This window comes from Octodon degus, unplaced genomic scaffold (assembly GCF_000260255.1).
Source record: "Octodon degus isolate 3935 unplaced genomic scaffold, OctDeg1.0 scaffold00001, whole genome shotgun sequence".
Taxonomy (NCBI): domain Eukaryota; kingdom Metazoa; phylum Chordata; class Mammalia; order Rodentia; family Octodontidae; genus Octodon; species Octodon degus.
In genome coordinates this window covers 22,891,212-22,906,513 of record NW_004524577.1, presented here as the reverse complement: position 1 = coordinate 22,906,513, position 15,302 = coordinate 22,891,212, and the positions used below count along the sequence as shown (strand labels likewise).

At 43.9% G+C, this 15,302-nt stretch overlaps 1 protein-coding gene across 4 annotated transcripts in view; it reads left to right on the top strand.

The window, feature by feature from the left end:
* Positions 1-15,302, top strand: part of Ocln (occludin) — an 85,906-nt gene that overhangs the window by 55,771 nt on the left and 14,833 nt on the right. For all 4 annotated transcript variants that reach the window (XM_023704051.1, XM_023704017.1, XM_023703946.1 and 1 more), the window contains one exon: positions 13,587-13,735. In XM_023704051.1, the coding sequence (XP_023559819.1) occupies positions 13,587-13,735 (149 nt within the window). The remainder of the gene's footprint in view (positions 1-13,586; positions 13,736-15,302) is intronic.

The following is a 15,302-nucleotide window of genomic DNA, read 5'->3' as shown; positions in this document are numbered from 1 at the left end:
GTTCAATCCCCCAGCACCACATGCCAGCCAGCCCCGCCCCCAGGTGGGCTGAGCTGGCCACACACACACACACACACACACACACACACACACACACGAATTTTTAAAAAAGACTGCTCTAAGATGCATCTGAGAAAATAGATGAGATCAGTAAAGGTATGGATATCTATCTGATAGGGATATTGAAAGGAAAACAGAAAAGAATTCTGATGGTGCATAATGAGCATTTTCCTAGTTAGCAGAGACAACATAAATTTGCTTACATAAAATTATGCATTTATTTGCAAGATTTCAGTATGCCCATGAAATCCTAGAAATAAGTGAAATAGCTTAACCTCAGAGAAAAGGTACATGGTTGTATATTGGACACCACTAAATCTGGGGCTTAAGGCCCTCACCTTGACTTTTCTGCCTGGGCAGGCTTTGTTTTCTCTCTGGGAACGTAGGGTGGCCAGTGCTTCTACTTTTTTTCTTTTCCTTTCATTATTTTAGCTAATGCTTGTAAACTCATCTCTGAGCAGGTAGAGTGGTCTGAACAGGTTTCATTGTCAGCAGCCATGAGAGCCCTTGCAGTTTTCATATCAGTGCCTCATCTAAAAGTAGCCCACAAAGAGACCCTGAGTAAACCTAGGTAGGCCAGGTGACATTTTACCCTAACCTGCTGAGGCAGGGCAGGGTTCCCTGGCCATAGTATGACCCATGTTAGCTCCAAAATTTCTGTGTAGCATGAGAAGTTAACTCCTAGAGAAAAATGTTAAGTAGACAATCTGTATGGTAAATTCGCTATATGATTTAAGTGTAATTGTCCCCTTGATTTCGATGTCTGTGGTCAGTTTGACCAGGTTTAGATTCAAGGTGCAATTGATTAGGTTCAAGATGCAAGCTTGAGATGAATTTTTGAGCAGATTTTTTTCTTTTCTTTTTTTCCTCTTTTAAGACAGGGTCTCACCAGCCATTCAGTCTGGCTTTGAACTTGCTTATGTAGCCTAGGCTGGCCTTGAACTCATAGGAATTTAATTCTGATGCCTCAGCCTCCCAAGTGCTAAGATTACTGGCATGTGCTACCACACTGGGCTTAGGAGCAGTTTCAAGTGTGTCTGCTGGCTTCACCCATTGAGGTGACCTTATTGTTAGATTCCATTCTACTGTGGTCTGAGCAGTTCACCAGTGCCAGAGGTGGATTCTTCAGCCGTGGGTGCCAGAGCCAAGTGAGTACCCATGAGTTGATAACAGTGAGTGATTCATGTTGATCTTTCTGTTTGAGTCTATATATCCCATCTGGACTTTTAGAAAGTTATAAATATGTGGAAACATATATTCACTTTATCTGGAATAAATACTTGTACTTGCAGCCTGACTCTGGAAAAGCATACACTTCTATAGTGAATATTAAAAGAAGATTGTGGGCCAGGGAGAGAGCTCAGTGGCTTAAGTATTGTCTGGCAAGGGCAAGATCCTGAGTTGAATCCCTGGTACAAAAAAGAAAAGAAAAGATTATAAAAATTGTGTGTTTGAGATTTGTTTTTATTAATTAGTAACAGAATGAAAAGCTTCAGTTTCAGATGCTCCAGGTTTTGTTTTGGTAAAGTGAAAAGAAGGGTCTGCTTGGGGATAGTGGTGCATGCCTGTAATCCTACCTGCTCCAGAGGCTGACATAGGAGAATTGCAATTTCAAGGCCAGTGTCAAGAAACCAAAGGGGTGCCAGGGAGATGGCTCAGTGAAATAAACGCTTCCCTGGCAAGTGCAAGGACCTGAGTTCAATACCTGGTTCCTAAAAAAAAAAAGAAACCAAAGGAGGGCTGGGGAGATACCTCAGTGGTCTAAGTGCTTGCCTGGCAAGCTCAAGGATCTGGGTTCATTCCCCAGTACCACACGCTGTGCCAGGCCTGAAACACACCTGTAATCCCAGTGCTGAGGAGGCTGAGACAGGAGGATCACTATGAGTCCAAGCTGCTTAGCAAGACCCTGTACCAAATAAATAAGTGTTTTAAAGAAAAAAGAGGACCAGCCAAATAGCTCAGTGGATTAAAGCCCCTGCAAGCAGGTGCAGGGGCTGGGAGTTTCAATCCTGGGGCACTCTGAAATGGCAGTTGAGACTGGGCGTGGTGGTACACACCTGTAATCCCAGCTCTTGGGAGGCCATAAACAGGCGGATCACTATGAGTCTCATCTAGTAGTGAGACCCTTAACACCCTGTAGACCCTTCCCTAAAATACAAAACAAAACAAAATAAAAATTAAAAAAGAAAAGAAAGCAAAAGGGCTGGGAGTGTGGCACAGTGATAGACTGGTAGAGTGCCCTGGGTTTGAACCCCAGGACCACAGAATTGAAAAAATAAAAACCCAAAACAATAGACAGATACATGTGCACATGCGCATGCGTGCGCCCCCCCCCCCCCCGGAAAAGCCTAGCGATGGGGATGGTCCCCGCGTGCAGCCTGGCCCTTGGATATTTGTGGTCAGCCTAGCATAATTTATTGTATCTGATTTTGAGGAAGGCATTTCTTTGCCCCAGTGTGTCCTTATTTGTTCATTTAATACATTGCAGTAGCCTCTCACTTATCATGGAGGTTATGTTCCAGACAGCCCCCGTGGTAAGTGAAGATCATGAAGTAGCGACATTATATATATTTTAAGGCTTTATAAACCAACACTCTTATAAACTTTTCCCACACTTTTAAAGAGACTTCTAATGTTCTTAACCATTTTCTAAACTCATAAACTACATAATTTTAACAATATACATATACTGTACAGTACTGAAAAATCCCATGATATAGTGAAAAATCCATGACAAATAATTTAGATAAATATTTTTTGAAAACCTGCACAACAGTGAGTCCATGAAAGTTGAACCACAAAATAGCAAGAAACTGCTATACTTTTTTAAAAAACCCATTATTTATTTATTTAATTGTTATTATTTTTTATTTGGTACACTGTCTCACGACACAGCTCTGATTCATAGTGATACTCCTGTCTCAGCCTCTCTAGTGCTGAGATTGCAGGTGCGCACTACCACATCTGGTTCTGGTGGCCAGCATAGTGTGCCCGAGGTTCTGGGGCCGGCACGGCCTGCTGTACTGGAGATTGAACCCGGTCCTCGTGCTTGCCAGGCAGATGCTTAGACTGTTGAGCTCTCTCCCCAGCCTAATGCATCACTTTTTTTTTTTTGGTGGAACTGGGGATTGAACTCAGAACCTTGCACTTGCCAGGGAAGCACTTATTTCACTGAGCCATCTCCCCAGCCCCCATCACTTTTTGTAAATGGGAAAATAAAAGTTCCATGTACAGATACACTGATGCTGTGACAATTAAAAGGCATGCTAAGGTGGGTGTGCTGGCACATGGCTGTACTCCCAGAACTACTGGAGCCTAAGGTGGGTCAGTTGCAAGTTCTAGTTTAGCCTGGGCAACTTAGTAAGAGACCCAGTTTAAAAGTAAAAAATAAAGTCATTGTGGGGATATAGCTCTTTAGTGTAAAGGCTTCAGCTTTAGTCCCCTGTACGGCCAAAACCAAAACAAAACAACAAACAAAAACCAAAAGTACGGAGTGGGCCAGCACATGATATATTCCTACCCAATAAACTTTAGCTAGAATAATAATTGTTAGTATTTTTATGGATGATCTTGAATAAAGGTGTTGGGTGAGAGTTTCTGAAGTGTTAAGTACCTGCATAGAAGAAGACTTACCTTACTTCTCTGCTGTAAGCCTACAGGAAAAGCAGATATTTTCTTCAAGGGCACAGCAGGCAGGCTTTGCTCCCTGCATACAGATGTGCACAACAGGAGTTCAGTGTGCCTGTGCCCAGCCGCTGGGAGAGGGGATGTTGATGGTCAGCATTAGATGTAGGATGAATGTGAGCGGTCTTTTTATTTCTAACCAGTACAGGCATTCCTACCGGACAGTGTGGGCCTGTGGCCCTTGGTCTATGAGAGATTGTACAGTGTGCAGTGTACTCTGGGTCTCAAGCCTCTGGCAGCAACTAGAATCCCTGCAGGGCCTTTTTCGGCTCAGTAGGCTCTGGGCAGGATCTGAGCAGGTGCTGTAGATGTCCCTCCTGGGGGACTATGAGAACCGCTGCTCTCTAATGTCAGCTGCAGCTGTCACACTGCAAACCCAGTCAGCACACCTGGCACACCTGCAGGCCACACTGGAGTGAGCAGAAGGGGTTGGGAATGCAGGTGATTTATCTGCATCAGGCCCTGAGCCCTGAGGCATTGTGTGCCTTCCACTACACCTGTGGCGGAGCTGTGGCCTGAGGTGGGTGTGTTTAGAGTAGTTTTGTAATATTTTCATTTCCATGCAGCAGGAGGCTGTGAATGAGATCATTGATAAGGTTCACTTTGAGTGTAAGGTTTCTTCGCATGCTCTGCTCTCAAATCTCTAACAACCCATTGACCCTTCGGGAGTTTCAGAATTCATCTTTGCAAGCCTGGATTAGTATTTGCTGAGCATCCTGTAGGGTGTATGTGTTTGCAAAATGCTCAGTGCCCTCAGACCAGCCTTTTTTTTTTTTTTTTTGGCGGAACCGAGGATTGAATTCAGGCCCTTGCACTTGCCAGGGAAGCGCTTATTCCACTGAGTCATCTCCTCGGCCCAAACCACCCTTTATTAATCAGACCTGTTCAGAGCTTCATGGGAATTAGTACACATGGGTACATGTGCTTTTAAATGATCAAAGGTGGAAAAAAGCCTTGGAGAACTCAGAGAGAGGTAGTTTTGAGCTTTCAGTGTGGGCCAGTGCCTGCAAATTTATAAATACCAGAAAACAAGAAAAACAAGTTGGACCACTTAGTGTTGAGACCATGGTATTGTTCTATGACACTGGCAGGTGGGACAACTGCTTAGAGCTGGAGATGATACTTTAGATTAACCTGCTCCTCCTTCCTGTGTTTCTCCTCTTACCAGGATGGAAAACCCCTTGGATCAAGGGGAGGGTGGTGTTCCTGGGCTCCAACGTACACAAAGGCACTAGTGACTGAAGCACCAAGTTAGGCCAGTAGGGCTTTCATAGTGTATTTCATTAGGGTGTGGTAGAGGAATTTAGGCAGTGAGAATGATCCCCTTTGTTTCAGAGACTAGTAAATTATCCAGCAATTAGTCGTCTTGTGGCATAGGCCTATAATCTCAGCACTCTGGGAAGGTGAGGCAGGAATATTGAGAGTTTGAGCCCAGTCTAGGCAGTTTAGCTTTTTTTTAAAAATGTATTTAGTACAGGGTCTCACTACACAGATCCTGTTTTTCAGCCTCCCAAGCACTAGGATTACAGGGGGAGGAATACCACGCCCAGTCTTAATCACTGTCTCAGCAGGCACCAGGGCCAGCACTGCAGGTGGGGGATCAAATCCCCCTGCTCCTGTCTGCCTAAGTAGGTGCTTTATTTTTATTTTTATTTATTTTATTTTAAAAATATTTTATTTATTTATTGGGGGGGGAGTGGCCAGCTCAGCTCACCAGGGGGTGGGGCTGGCTGGCATGTGGTGCTGGGGGATTGAACCGCGGTCCCTGTGTTTTGCTAAACTTGTTCAAAGTAGGTGCTTTAGACCACTGAGCCATCTCACCAGCCCTAAGTAGGCGCTTTAATCCACTGAGCTATCTGGCCAACCTTAGCAACTCAGCAATTTAAATACTGTCTCAAAATTTGAAAAAGCTGGAATGTAGCTCAGTGCAAAGGGTCTGGGTTTAGTCCTCAGTACTGCCTCAAACAGATACATGCAATCAGCAACAGTGGGTGCCTCAGGCTGTGGGGGAGTTTTGACCGTTACACCAGAAGGTGCAGGATTTTGGAGCTCAGTGAACCAGGGTTTGGATTCTCCCTCTGCCTCTTCAAATTCTGTGTGACCTCGATTGGGTCGACTTTAGCAGCTCCATTTCCTCACCAGACAGTACAGAGTTCTGTATCATGGGGTGATCCTGAATCAACGCGGTCAGGCTCTGCCTGGCGCATGACGGATACTCCGCAGGTGAACGTTCCTTCCTTGGAGGTGGTTGACTTGGGCCATGTTAAACTGGCTGTATGTGGGGCTGTGCTTCCCACTGTGCACTCAGGATGAAGGCAGGATGGAAAAGTGAGGAGGGCAGGAGGGTGGTGTTACTAATTCCAAACAACAGGACCTTGAAGAAATGTTCCCCCTCACTTTGTTCAGTGAGAGAGAAGCTTTTCATTTAGTGACCTAAAATGTCCTCTATCTTTGTACAGTAGACTCTTGCTATTTCACGGTTTGACTTTCATAGACTCACTATTTCTTCCCAGTTTTCAAAAAATGTCTGTCTTTCTTTTTTTTGGTGGAACCAGGGATTGAACTCAGGCCCTTACGCTTGCCAGGCAAGCGCTTATTCTACTAATCTATCTCCCCTCCTTCCCCTCCCCTCCCCTCCCCTCATGGCTGGCTGGGAGTGGGGCTGGCATAGTATTTGGTGCTGGGGATCAACCCTTGATCCCTGTGCTTACCTAAGCAGGCATTTTTGACCTCTGAGCTAACTCACTGGCCGTCAAAAATATTAATTAAATTATTTATCATGAATTTTTCACTATATCCTGGGATTTTGCAGTACTGTGCAGTATATGTATGTTGTTAAAATTACGTAGGTTTATGAGTTTAGAAAATGGTTAAGAACATTAAAAGTCTTTTTAAAAGTGTGGAAAAGGTTTGTAAGACTGTACGAAGGGTTTATAAAGCCTTAAATATATATATAAATATTAAAATAAATATAACATCGCTACTTTGTCGATTCTCGCTTATTGCGGGGGTATCTGGAATGTAGCCTCCAGGATAAGTGAGGGACTGCTGTACTCCCTTGACGTGAGGTTGAGGGGAGCTCCACCTTGGCCCCAGCTAGGATGGGCTGAGGCCTGATGGGCATCCAGAGAACACCAAACTGCTCTGAAGCTGGACTATCTTCTTCTGGCATCCAGGGCGCGTGGAGGGTGGGGGTGTTATTTAGGATTTTTTCACCTGCTCTCCGTGGAAGAGAGTTGTTTTGCAGATTTTTTTGGTTACACTTCACATAATGGATACCCTGCTGATGAGCATAATTATATTTAGAATAAAATTTTGTCCTTATAATTACCTCTTGTGTTGGGGCTGGTGAGATGGCTCAGTGGTCTAAAGCACCTATTTGGAACAGGCTTGGCAAAGCACAGGGACCGCGGTTCAATCCCCCAGCACCACATGCCAGCCCGCCCCGCCCCCTGGTGGGCTGAGCTGGCCACACACACACACACACACACACACACACACAAATACAATTAAAAAAATAATAATAATAATTACCTCTTGAGTAGATCTTCTGGAATCTTTTGTTTGTTTGTTTGTTTTTTTGAGACAGTGTCTTGTTTTGTAGTTTAGGCTGGCCTTGAGCACACCAGATAGACCAGGATGACTTCAGATTCTTGGGATCCACCTGCTTCAGCCTCCCAAGTGTTGGGGTCATAGTTGTACACTATTATACCTGGTTTTCAATTTTCATTTTAACATGTCAGAAACACTTAATTCCCTTAATTGGTAGCACGGTGTGGAGTACCTGTCCTTTTTAAATTTAACCTTAATATTGAGTGCAAGACACTCTTTGTTTTTTTTTGGTGGTACCGGGGATTGAACTCAGGACCTTGTGCTTGCCAGGCAAGCACTTATTCTACTGAGCTATCTCCCCAATCCCAAGGCACTCTTTGGTTGGTGTATTTTTTTTCCTGTTACCTTGCATATTTGTCTTTCTGCTGCCTCTGCATAGTCTAAGCAGGATGTGGACGCGAGGCCAGGAACTCCAGAGGGAACCACTCCAGCGAGAACTCTTGAGACTCCCCTCTTCAAGTCCTCTGCCCTCAGGAGCAAGCCCCTCCCTCCTTTTTGTTTTATTTGGTTTTGTTCTTTGAGACAGGGTCTCACTATGTAGTAGCGACCAGCCTTGAACTCATGGTGTAGCTCATGTTGGCTTTGACTGTGCAGAGGTCCTCCTGCCTGTCTCCTCAGTGCTGGGACTACAGATGTGCACCGCCATACTTGGCTTCTTTCCTCTTCACGAATTTTAGCTAGCCATCCAGTTTTGTTGGCTGATATTCTATCAGTAATAACAGTGGCTCAGGAATGCCCTTATTGCAAGGGCCCAAGTTTTTTTTTTTTTTTGGTTTTTTTCCACAAAAAAAAAAAAAAAAAAAAAAAAAAAAAAAAAGAAAGAAAGAAAGAAAGAAAGAAAGAAAGAAAGAAAGAAAGACCCTTATCTCCTAGTAGGAACTCCAGATTGGGGACTCCTTGTATAAATTACTAATACCCAGCCTGTCAGTACCCACAGGCCTTCCCCACTTCCTTTTACTGACTCCAGAGCAACAGTACTGGGTTTGTTTTTGTTTTTTTTTTTTATAAACTCTTTTTTTTTTTTAATTTATTTATTTGTGTGTGTGTGTGTATGTGTGTGGCCAGTTCAGCCCACCAGGGGGCGAGGCTGGCTGGCATGTGGTGCTGGGGGATTGAACCGCCGTCCCTTGTGCTTTGCTAAGCTTGTTCTAAGTAGGTGCTTTAGACCACTGAGCCATCTCACCAGCCCCAGTACTGGGTTTATATTCATATTGTGTTCATACCATGAAGCAGATTAGAGAAAAAGGTACTTTCTTAAGGGCTGGCCAGATAGCTCAGTGAATTAAAGCTTAGGCAGATGTAGGGACCAAGGTTTTGATCCCGGGCCTGCCATGCCTGCCCTGCCTCCTGGGGCACACTGAGACAGCAGCTGAGACTGGGCATACTGGGCGTGGTGGTGCACACCTGTAATCCCAGTGCTTGGGAGGCTAAAAAACAGGAAGGATCACTACAAATCCAATCTGTGTAGTGAGACCCCAAGACCCTGTACTAAATACACTGAAGAAAAAAAAAAAGAAAAAGCAATTTCATAGTTTTGTGGAGAAGGGAAAAAGAAAGAGTTAAAAGCAAAACAAATTACCTTTCTTGTTATAAAAATGTATTTACCTCTGCCTGTAAACTTGTGGTTTTTGTTTGTTTGTTTTTTGGTATTTTTTTTTAGGGAAAGGTCTATAGGGTGTTCAGGGTGTTACTACTAGATCGGACTTGTAGTGATTCTCCTATTTGCAGCCTCCCAAGTGCTGCGATTACAGGTGCACGCCATCACGCCCAGTCCCAGTTGCCATCTCAGCACACCCCAGGCAGCAGGCCCGGGGATGGCACCCCTGGCCCCTGCACCTGTCTGCCTATAAACGTGTAAACTTCCCTTGAAAACTGATCTGTTGCTTATTGGACTTTTGAATGTGGCATATTTGGGTGAGGCTTTTATTTTTTGGGGGGGATGGGTTTTAAAAATATAAAATGTGGGGCTGGGGAGATGGCTCAGTGGAATAAGCACTTCCCTGGCAAGTGCAAGGGCTGGAGTTCAATCCCCGGTTCCGCAAAAAAAAAAGTTTTACAGATTTGAGTGTCTGTTGTCCCAGTTTTACTATATGTGCTGCTGAATTTTTTATGCCCATGTATTAAACATGGCAATAAACCTTCATCCCTGCTTAAAGCCAGACGTGATGGTACACATCTGTAATCCCCCCACACTCAAGAGGCTGAGGCAGGAGAATGGCTGTGAGTTCAAACCATCCTGGGCTACTTAGTGAGTTCAAGCTTAAACTGAGCTATATAGTGAGACTTTGCTGAAAAAAAAAAAAAAAAAAAGACAAATATAAAAGATCTATGCTGGGATGGAACTTATGGTCAAGCTAGTCTAGTTCTGCTGACACTGACATAAAGACTGACCCAGAATGGCTCATGAAATACTTAGGCATATGCAGTGTAGAAATAGAATAGTAATCAATGAGGATACCTTTCTGCTAAAAACACTGGGCTCTTTTTTTTTTTTTTTTTTTTTTTTTTTTTTGTAGAACTGGGGATTAAACTCAGGCCCTTGCGCTTGCCAGGGAAGCCCTTATTCTACTGAGCACCTCCCGGCCGTGTCTGGGCTCTTGATGTGTGCCAGAAACTCAGTAAAGGAGGAGACTGCCCTTATTACCTTTTTTTAAAAAAACAAAACAAGGGCTGGTGAGATGGCTCATTGGTCTAAAGCACCTACTTAGAACAAACTAGGCTTAGCAAAGCACAGGGACCATGGTTCAATCCCCAGCACCACATGCCATCCAGCCCCGCCCCCTGGTGGGCTGAGCTGGCCACATACACACACAAAATACATAAATAAATAAATAAAAATTAAAAGACAAAACAAAAAACTAGGTCTAGGTCCTTGTGAAAGTTGTCCACTTCCCTGAGCCACAGCTTCCTCATTTATTATTATTATTATTATTTTTTGGTGGAACCGGGGATTAAACTCAGGCCCTTGCACTTGCCAGGGAAGCCCTTATTCTACTGAGCACCTCCCGGCCGAGTCTGGACTCTTGATGTGTGCCAGAAACTCAGAGTAAAGGAGACTGCCCTTATTACTTTTTTTTTATTATTTATTTGAGAGAGAGAGGGGGAGAGAGAGAGAGAGAGAGAGAGAGAGAGAGAGAGAGAGAGAGAGAGAGAGAAAGAGAGAGAGAGAGTGAGTGAGTGTGTGTGGTGTGTGTGTGTGGCCAGCTCAGCCCACCAGGGGGCGGGGCTGGCTGGCATGTGGTGCTGGGGGATTGAACCCTGGTCCCTGTGCTTTGCTAAGCTTGTTCTAAGTAGGTGCTTTAGACCACTGAGCCATCTCCCCGGCCCCAGCTTCCTCATTTTTGAGAAAGGAGTAATACTTGTCTATGGAGTTGTGCCTAGTACATGACCCCTCCCTTCATTTGTCATGGTGGTGGTTTAAGATTAGTACACTGTCTGCTAAAGCTAGAGATTAGCAATGGAGGCAGTGCTGTGAGTAAGCAGTTGCACCTTGACAATGGAAGTGCTCTGGTTTGTCACCCAGTGCTGCATCTCAGCAGGGACTTGAGGGGGAAGGTCCTTAGGAGGTGGTGACGCTTGAACTAGGACTTGAAGCCCAGGAGCTGGCAAAGAAAAGAGGACGGCAGTCCAGGCCGTGAGAAGCCTCAGAAGGACCCCTCCTGAAGTTCCAGCTGAAGGAGAAGGGGCTTTCAAGAGAAAGAAGGCTTTCCAGATTCTGAGAGGCCTCTTTGGCATGGCAGGGCTTTCCCTGTGGAACATGGTGTTGTGTTCTGGGAGCCAGGAATGGTTCCCACCCTGTCTCCCCTGTGGTGAGGTCTAGTGCCCTCCCTGGAAACCCACCCACTGTTTTCCAGCCTGCTGCCAAATTCCACCTTCTGAGGAAAATGCTCACATTTCCTTCTCACTCAGTGTTCATTTAAACAGTAAAGAAAATACCTCCGTGTATTCTGAGGCTGGGTAAATACCTTCAGACTTGGGTTGCAGGGCTAGGAATGGCGCCTGCCGGATTTTGATGCTGTGGAGAATGGAAACCTAAGCATAAGCCGTGTGTACTGTAGGGAAGTGAGTGCACTGTATTAGCGTTGAACCTAAACTACAAGGGTCTATAAGCAAAATAATCAGTTAGAATTCTTCTGTGGCCTGCAAATTCTTTAAAAAATTCTTTGATTGGATCTAATGGTCTTTATTCCATTATTGTAGGACTTTTTATGGCATTCAGAAAGCATTGTGGCAAATGAGCTATTCTACCATGTCCTTTATTCATCAGAACGTCACAAAGTGGGTGGTTAACCCCGTTTTATACAGGTGAAGAGGCTAAAGCTTTATAGAGCTTGTAAGTGGCAGGTCAGGGGTGAGCCTGAATCTTGCCCTTCCTTGCTTTGAAAAATTCCACTTTTTTACATAAGTCATTTGTAGGATTATTTTGACAGCTTCCCCCTACCTCATTTGTATTCTTTTTTTTTTTTTTTTTTTGCAGAACCAGGGATTGAATTCAGGTCCTTGCGCTTGCCAGGGAAGCCCTTATTCCACTGAGCCATCTCCCTGGCCCCTCATTTGTATTCTTTCATGCTAAAACAGCTAAATGATTTGTCTGGAATTAACACTTCATTTGGGGTCTTTGGTTATTTACCCCCATTAAAAAAACAAAACAAACAAACAAACAAAATTGCAAGGGCCCTGGAGATGACTCAGTGGAATAAGCAATTCCCTGGCAAGCACAAGGGCCTGAGTTCAATCCCTGGTTCAGCCAAAAAAAAATCAATTGCAGACTAATAGGTGATAGATTTATTTATTTATTTATTTATTTATTTATTTATTTATTTATTTTTGGTGGCAGAACCGGGGATTGAACTTACGCCCTTGCGCTTGCCAGGGAAGCGCTTATTCCATTGAGCCATCTCCCCGGCCCCCTGGTGATAGATTTTTTAAAGGTGAAATTTAGGAGTGGCTGGCATTGTGGCATATACCTGTAATGCCAGCTACTCCATGGCTGAGGCAGGCAGGATGCAAATTCAAGGCCAGTCTGAGCAACTTGGCAATACTCTGTAAAAGTGAAAATTTAATAGGAATGGCGGTATAGTTCAGTGGTAGAGTACTTTCTTAGCATTCCCAAAGTCTTGGGTTCAAATCCCTACAATAGAAAAAAAGAAAAGGCTATTATTTATGGCATTGGGAATTGAGCCCAGGACCTTTGTACTGAGGTACATTCCCAGCCCCCCCCCTTTTTTTTTTTCTTCTGAAGATGGTAAGTTTTCCAAATTAGCAAAGTATAACCTTTTTGTTTGCAGTGTTGGGGACTGAACCCAGGACTGCACATACAAGGCAAGCTCTTTACCACCGAGCTCCACCCCTGAGCTGACTATTACTGAACTGTACTTTTGAAGGATGCAAATCACTTGCACATCAAATGGAGTGAGAAGGAAGTGAAAAGGGCAGGCACCAGTGTTGTGACACTGTGCAGGCTGAGAGTAGAGTTAATTAAGGGTAGGTTAAGGGAGAATAAAGAAGGTCTCTAAAAAGACTGATAGCAGAGATGAGATTGAGCTCTTTAATTTCTTTAAAAAAATTTTTTTTTCTTTTTGAGCTCCTTAATTTCTTCTGTTGTTTTAGCATTCCATGCTCAGGGGTGAGTGGATTAAGAAGCGAGGTCTTTGATTCTAGGTTAGTGGTGGCCCAGGTGTAGTGCCCGGACAGCAGCAGCCTGACCAGTGTTTGTGAGAAATGAGAGAGACTACTGCAGCTGAGTGACACATGTCTGTCATCTATAATCCCAGTACTAGGGAGGCTGAGGCAGGAGGAGGACAAGGGCACATCAAGGACAGTGTAAGCTCAGTTGGGGAACCCCCTGAGTGGGCAGGTTTTCTCCTCTGTGCTATCGCACACTTGTTTATATTTAACTTGGTTTTCCTACCATGGAGGAGGGTGGAGTAGGACAGTTAAGTGGGTAACCATTGTACCTAGTGACACAGGATGAGAATCAAGTGAGATTTGTTTTTTTCCTACTTGACGATAGATTCTGGTCTGTAAAACTAGCAATAGTACTGTTTCCGTGCTTACAGAAATATTGATTTGACCGTTAACACTAGTAATAAAAATGCAATCACTATAAGTTAATAGTATTTAATGAGCCTAGTAAATATTTGGTATTTATATAGGGTAATTTTTTCCCATCCCCTCCCCATCCAGATTACAATGTTCATAATACTAATTGATTCTTGTGGCTTTTTTAGGTTAAAAATGTGTCCGCGGGCACGCAAGACATGGCTCCGCCCCCGTCTGACTATGTGGAGAGAGTTGACAGTCCCATAGCATACTCTTCCAATGGCAAAGTGAATGGCAAACAGTCCTATCCAGAATCTTCCTATAAATCCACACCCTTGTAAGTAGCAGCTCCTTGCTTTGACAGAATGAGTCAAAAATGAATATATGGATCTTTGAAATTAGTTGTTAGAGCTGGGCATGGTGCCCCACACCTGCCTCAGGAAGCTGAGGTGGGAAGACTGCTGGAAGTTGAAGGCCAGTTAGGGCCACATACTGAATTCAAAGCTAGCCTGAACTACACAGTGAGACTCTGGCTCAAAAAAAAAAAAAAAAAAAAAGTTAGTGCAGTGGTATATACCTATAATTCCAGCTACTTGGGAGACTGAGGTGGGAAAATCTCAAATTTGAGGCCAATTTGGATAATTTGCAAAGACTTTAGCTCCAAAAGAGGTTGTGGGGGGAAGAAAGGGGGTGGGTTTGGATGTAACTTAGTGTTCTCTGGGTTCAGTCTTCAGTGTGTTGGGATGGGGGGTGGGAAATCAACTGTTTTTATTTATTTTCTTTATTTGGTGGAACCGATTGAACTCAGGCCCTTGTGTTTGCCAGGGAAGCCCTTATTCTACTGAGCCATCTCCCTGGCCTTCAACTGTTTTATACCATTCTTTCTTTCTTTATTTATTTAATGTATTTAGTACAGGGTCTACAGGGTCTCACTACATAAATTGGACTCATAATGATCTTATTTTCAGCCTCCCAAGTGCTGGGATTACAGACACGTGCTACCATGCCCATTCTCAATGGCCATCTCAGCATGCCTCGGGTGGGCCCTGCATGACACACCAGTGATCAAACCTGCTGCTGTGCTCTTCCTAAGCAGGAACTTTAGTTTGCTGAGCTATCTGGTCGGCCCTTGTGCCATTCTTTTTTTTAATGTATCTATAACAGAGCCAGGTGTGGTGGCTCAAGTGTATAATTCCAGCACTTGGGAGGCTGAGGCAGGAGGATTGCTGTGAATTCCAGGCCAGCCTGGGTTACACAGTGGCTTCACGGCCAGCCTAAAGTACATAGCAAGACCCTGTCTCCAAAAACAAAACAAAAACTAATAGTATCCCTAAAAGCTGGACTCTGGCCTATCTTTATTTGTGATTTGGAGGTATATGTACACCTTGGCTCACAAATTTAATTCTTTTCCAACATTCTGATTGGAAGCTAATTCTGGTTGGTCACAAACCAAATCAAATTCAATGGTTAGGTTTAATATTGACTTTATAGGAAATTTTTATTTGGTTTATTTGATCTGTGACCAGAATTATGGAAAGAATTAAGTTTGTGAGCCTAAATATTACTGTGTGGGTTTCTTTCTTTCTTTCTTTCTTTCTTTCTTTCTTTCTTTTTTTTTTTTTTTTTTTTTGCCTTGGTGATAGAGGCCAAGGGCTACTGGGGAGATCAGGATCCAGGATGTGAAGGGTGGGAGTCTTGTTATTGAAGTTGAAAATGGGGCTTTTCCCTTGCTGATATATATATTTTTTTAATTTTATTTATTTATTTATTAGAGAGAGAGAGAGAGAGAGAGAGAGAGAGAGAGAGAGAGAGTTCAAGGTGAGCCTGGGCTGTATAATGGGACCCTGCCTCAAAGTCCCAAAAGCCAAAAATGAGAGAGAGAGAGAGAGAGAGAGAGAGAGTGT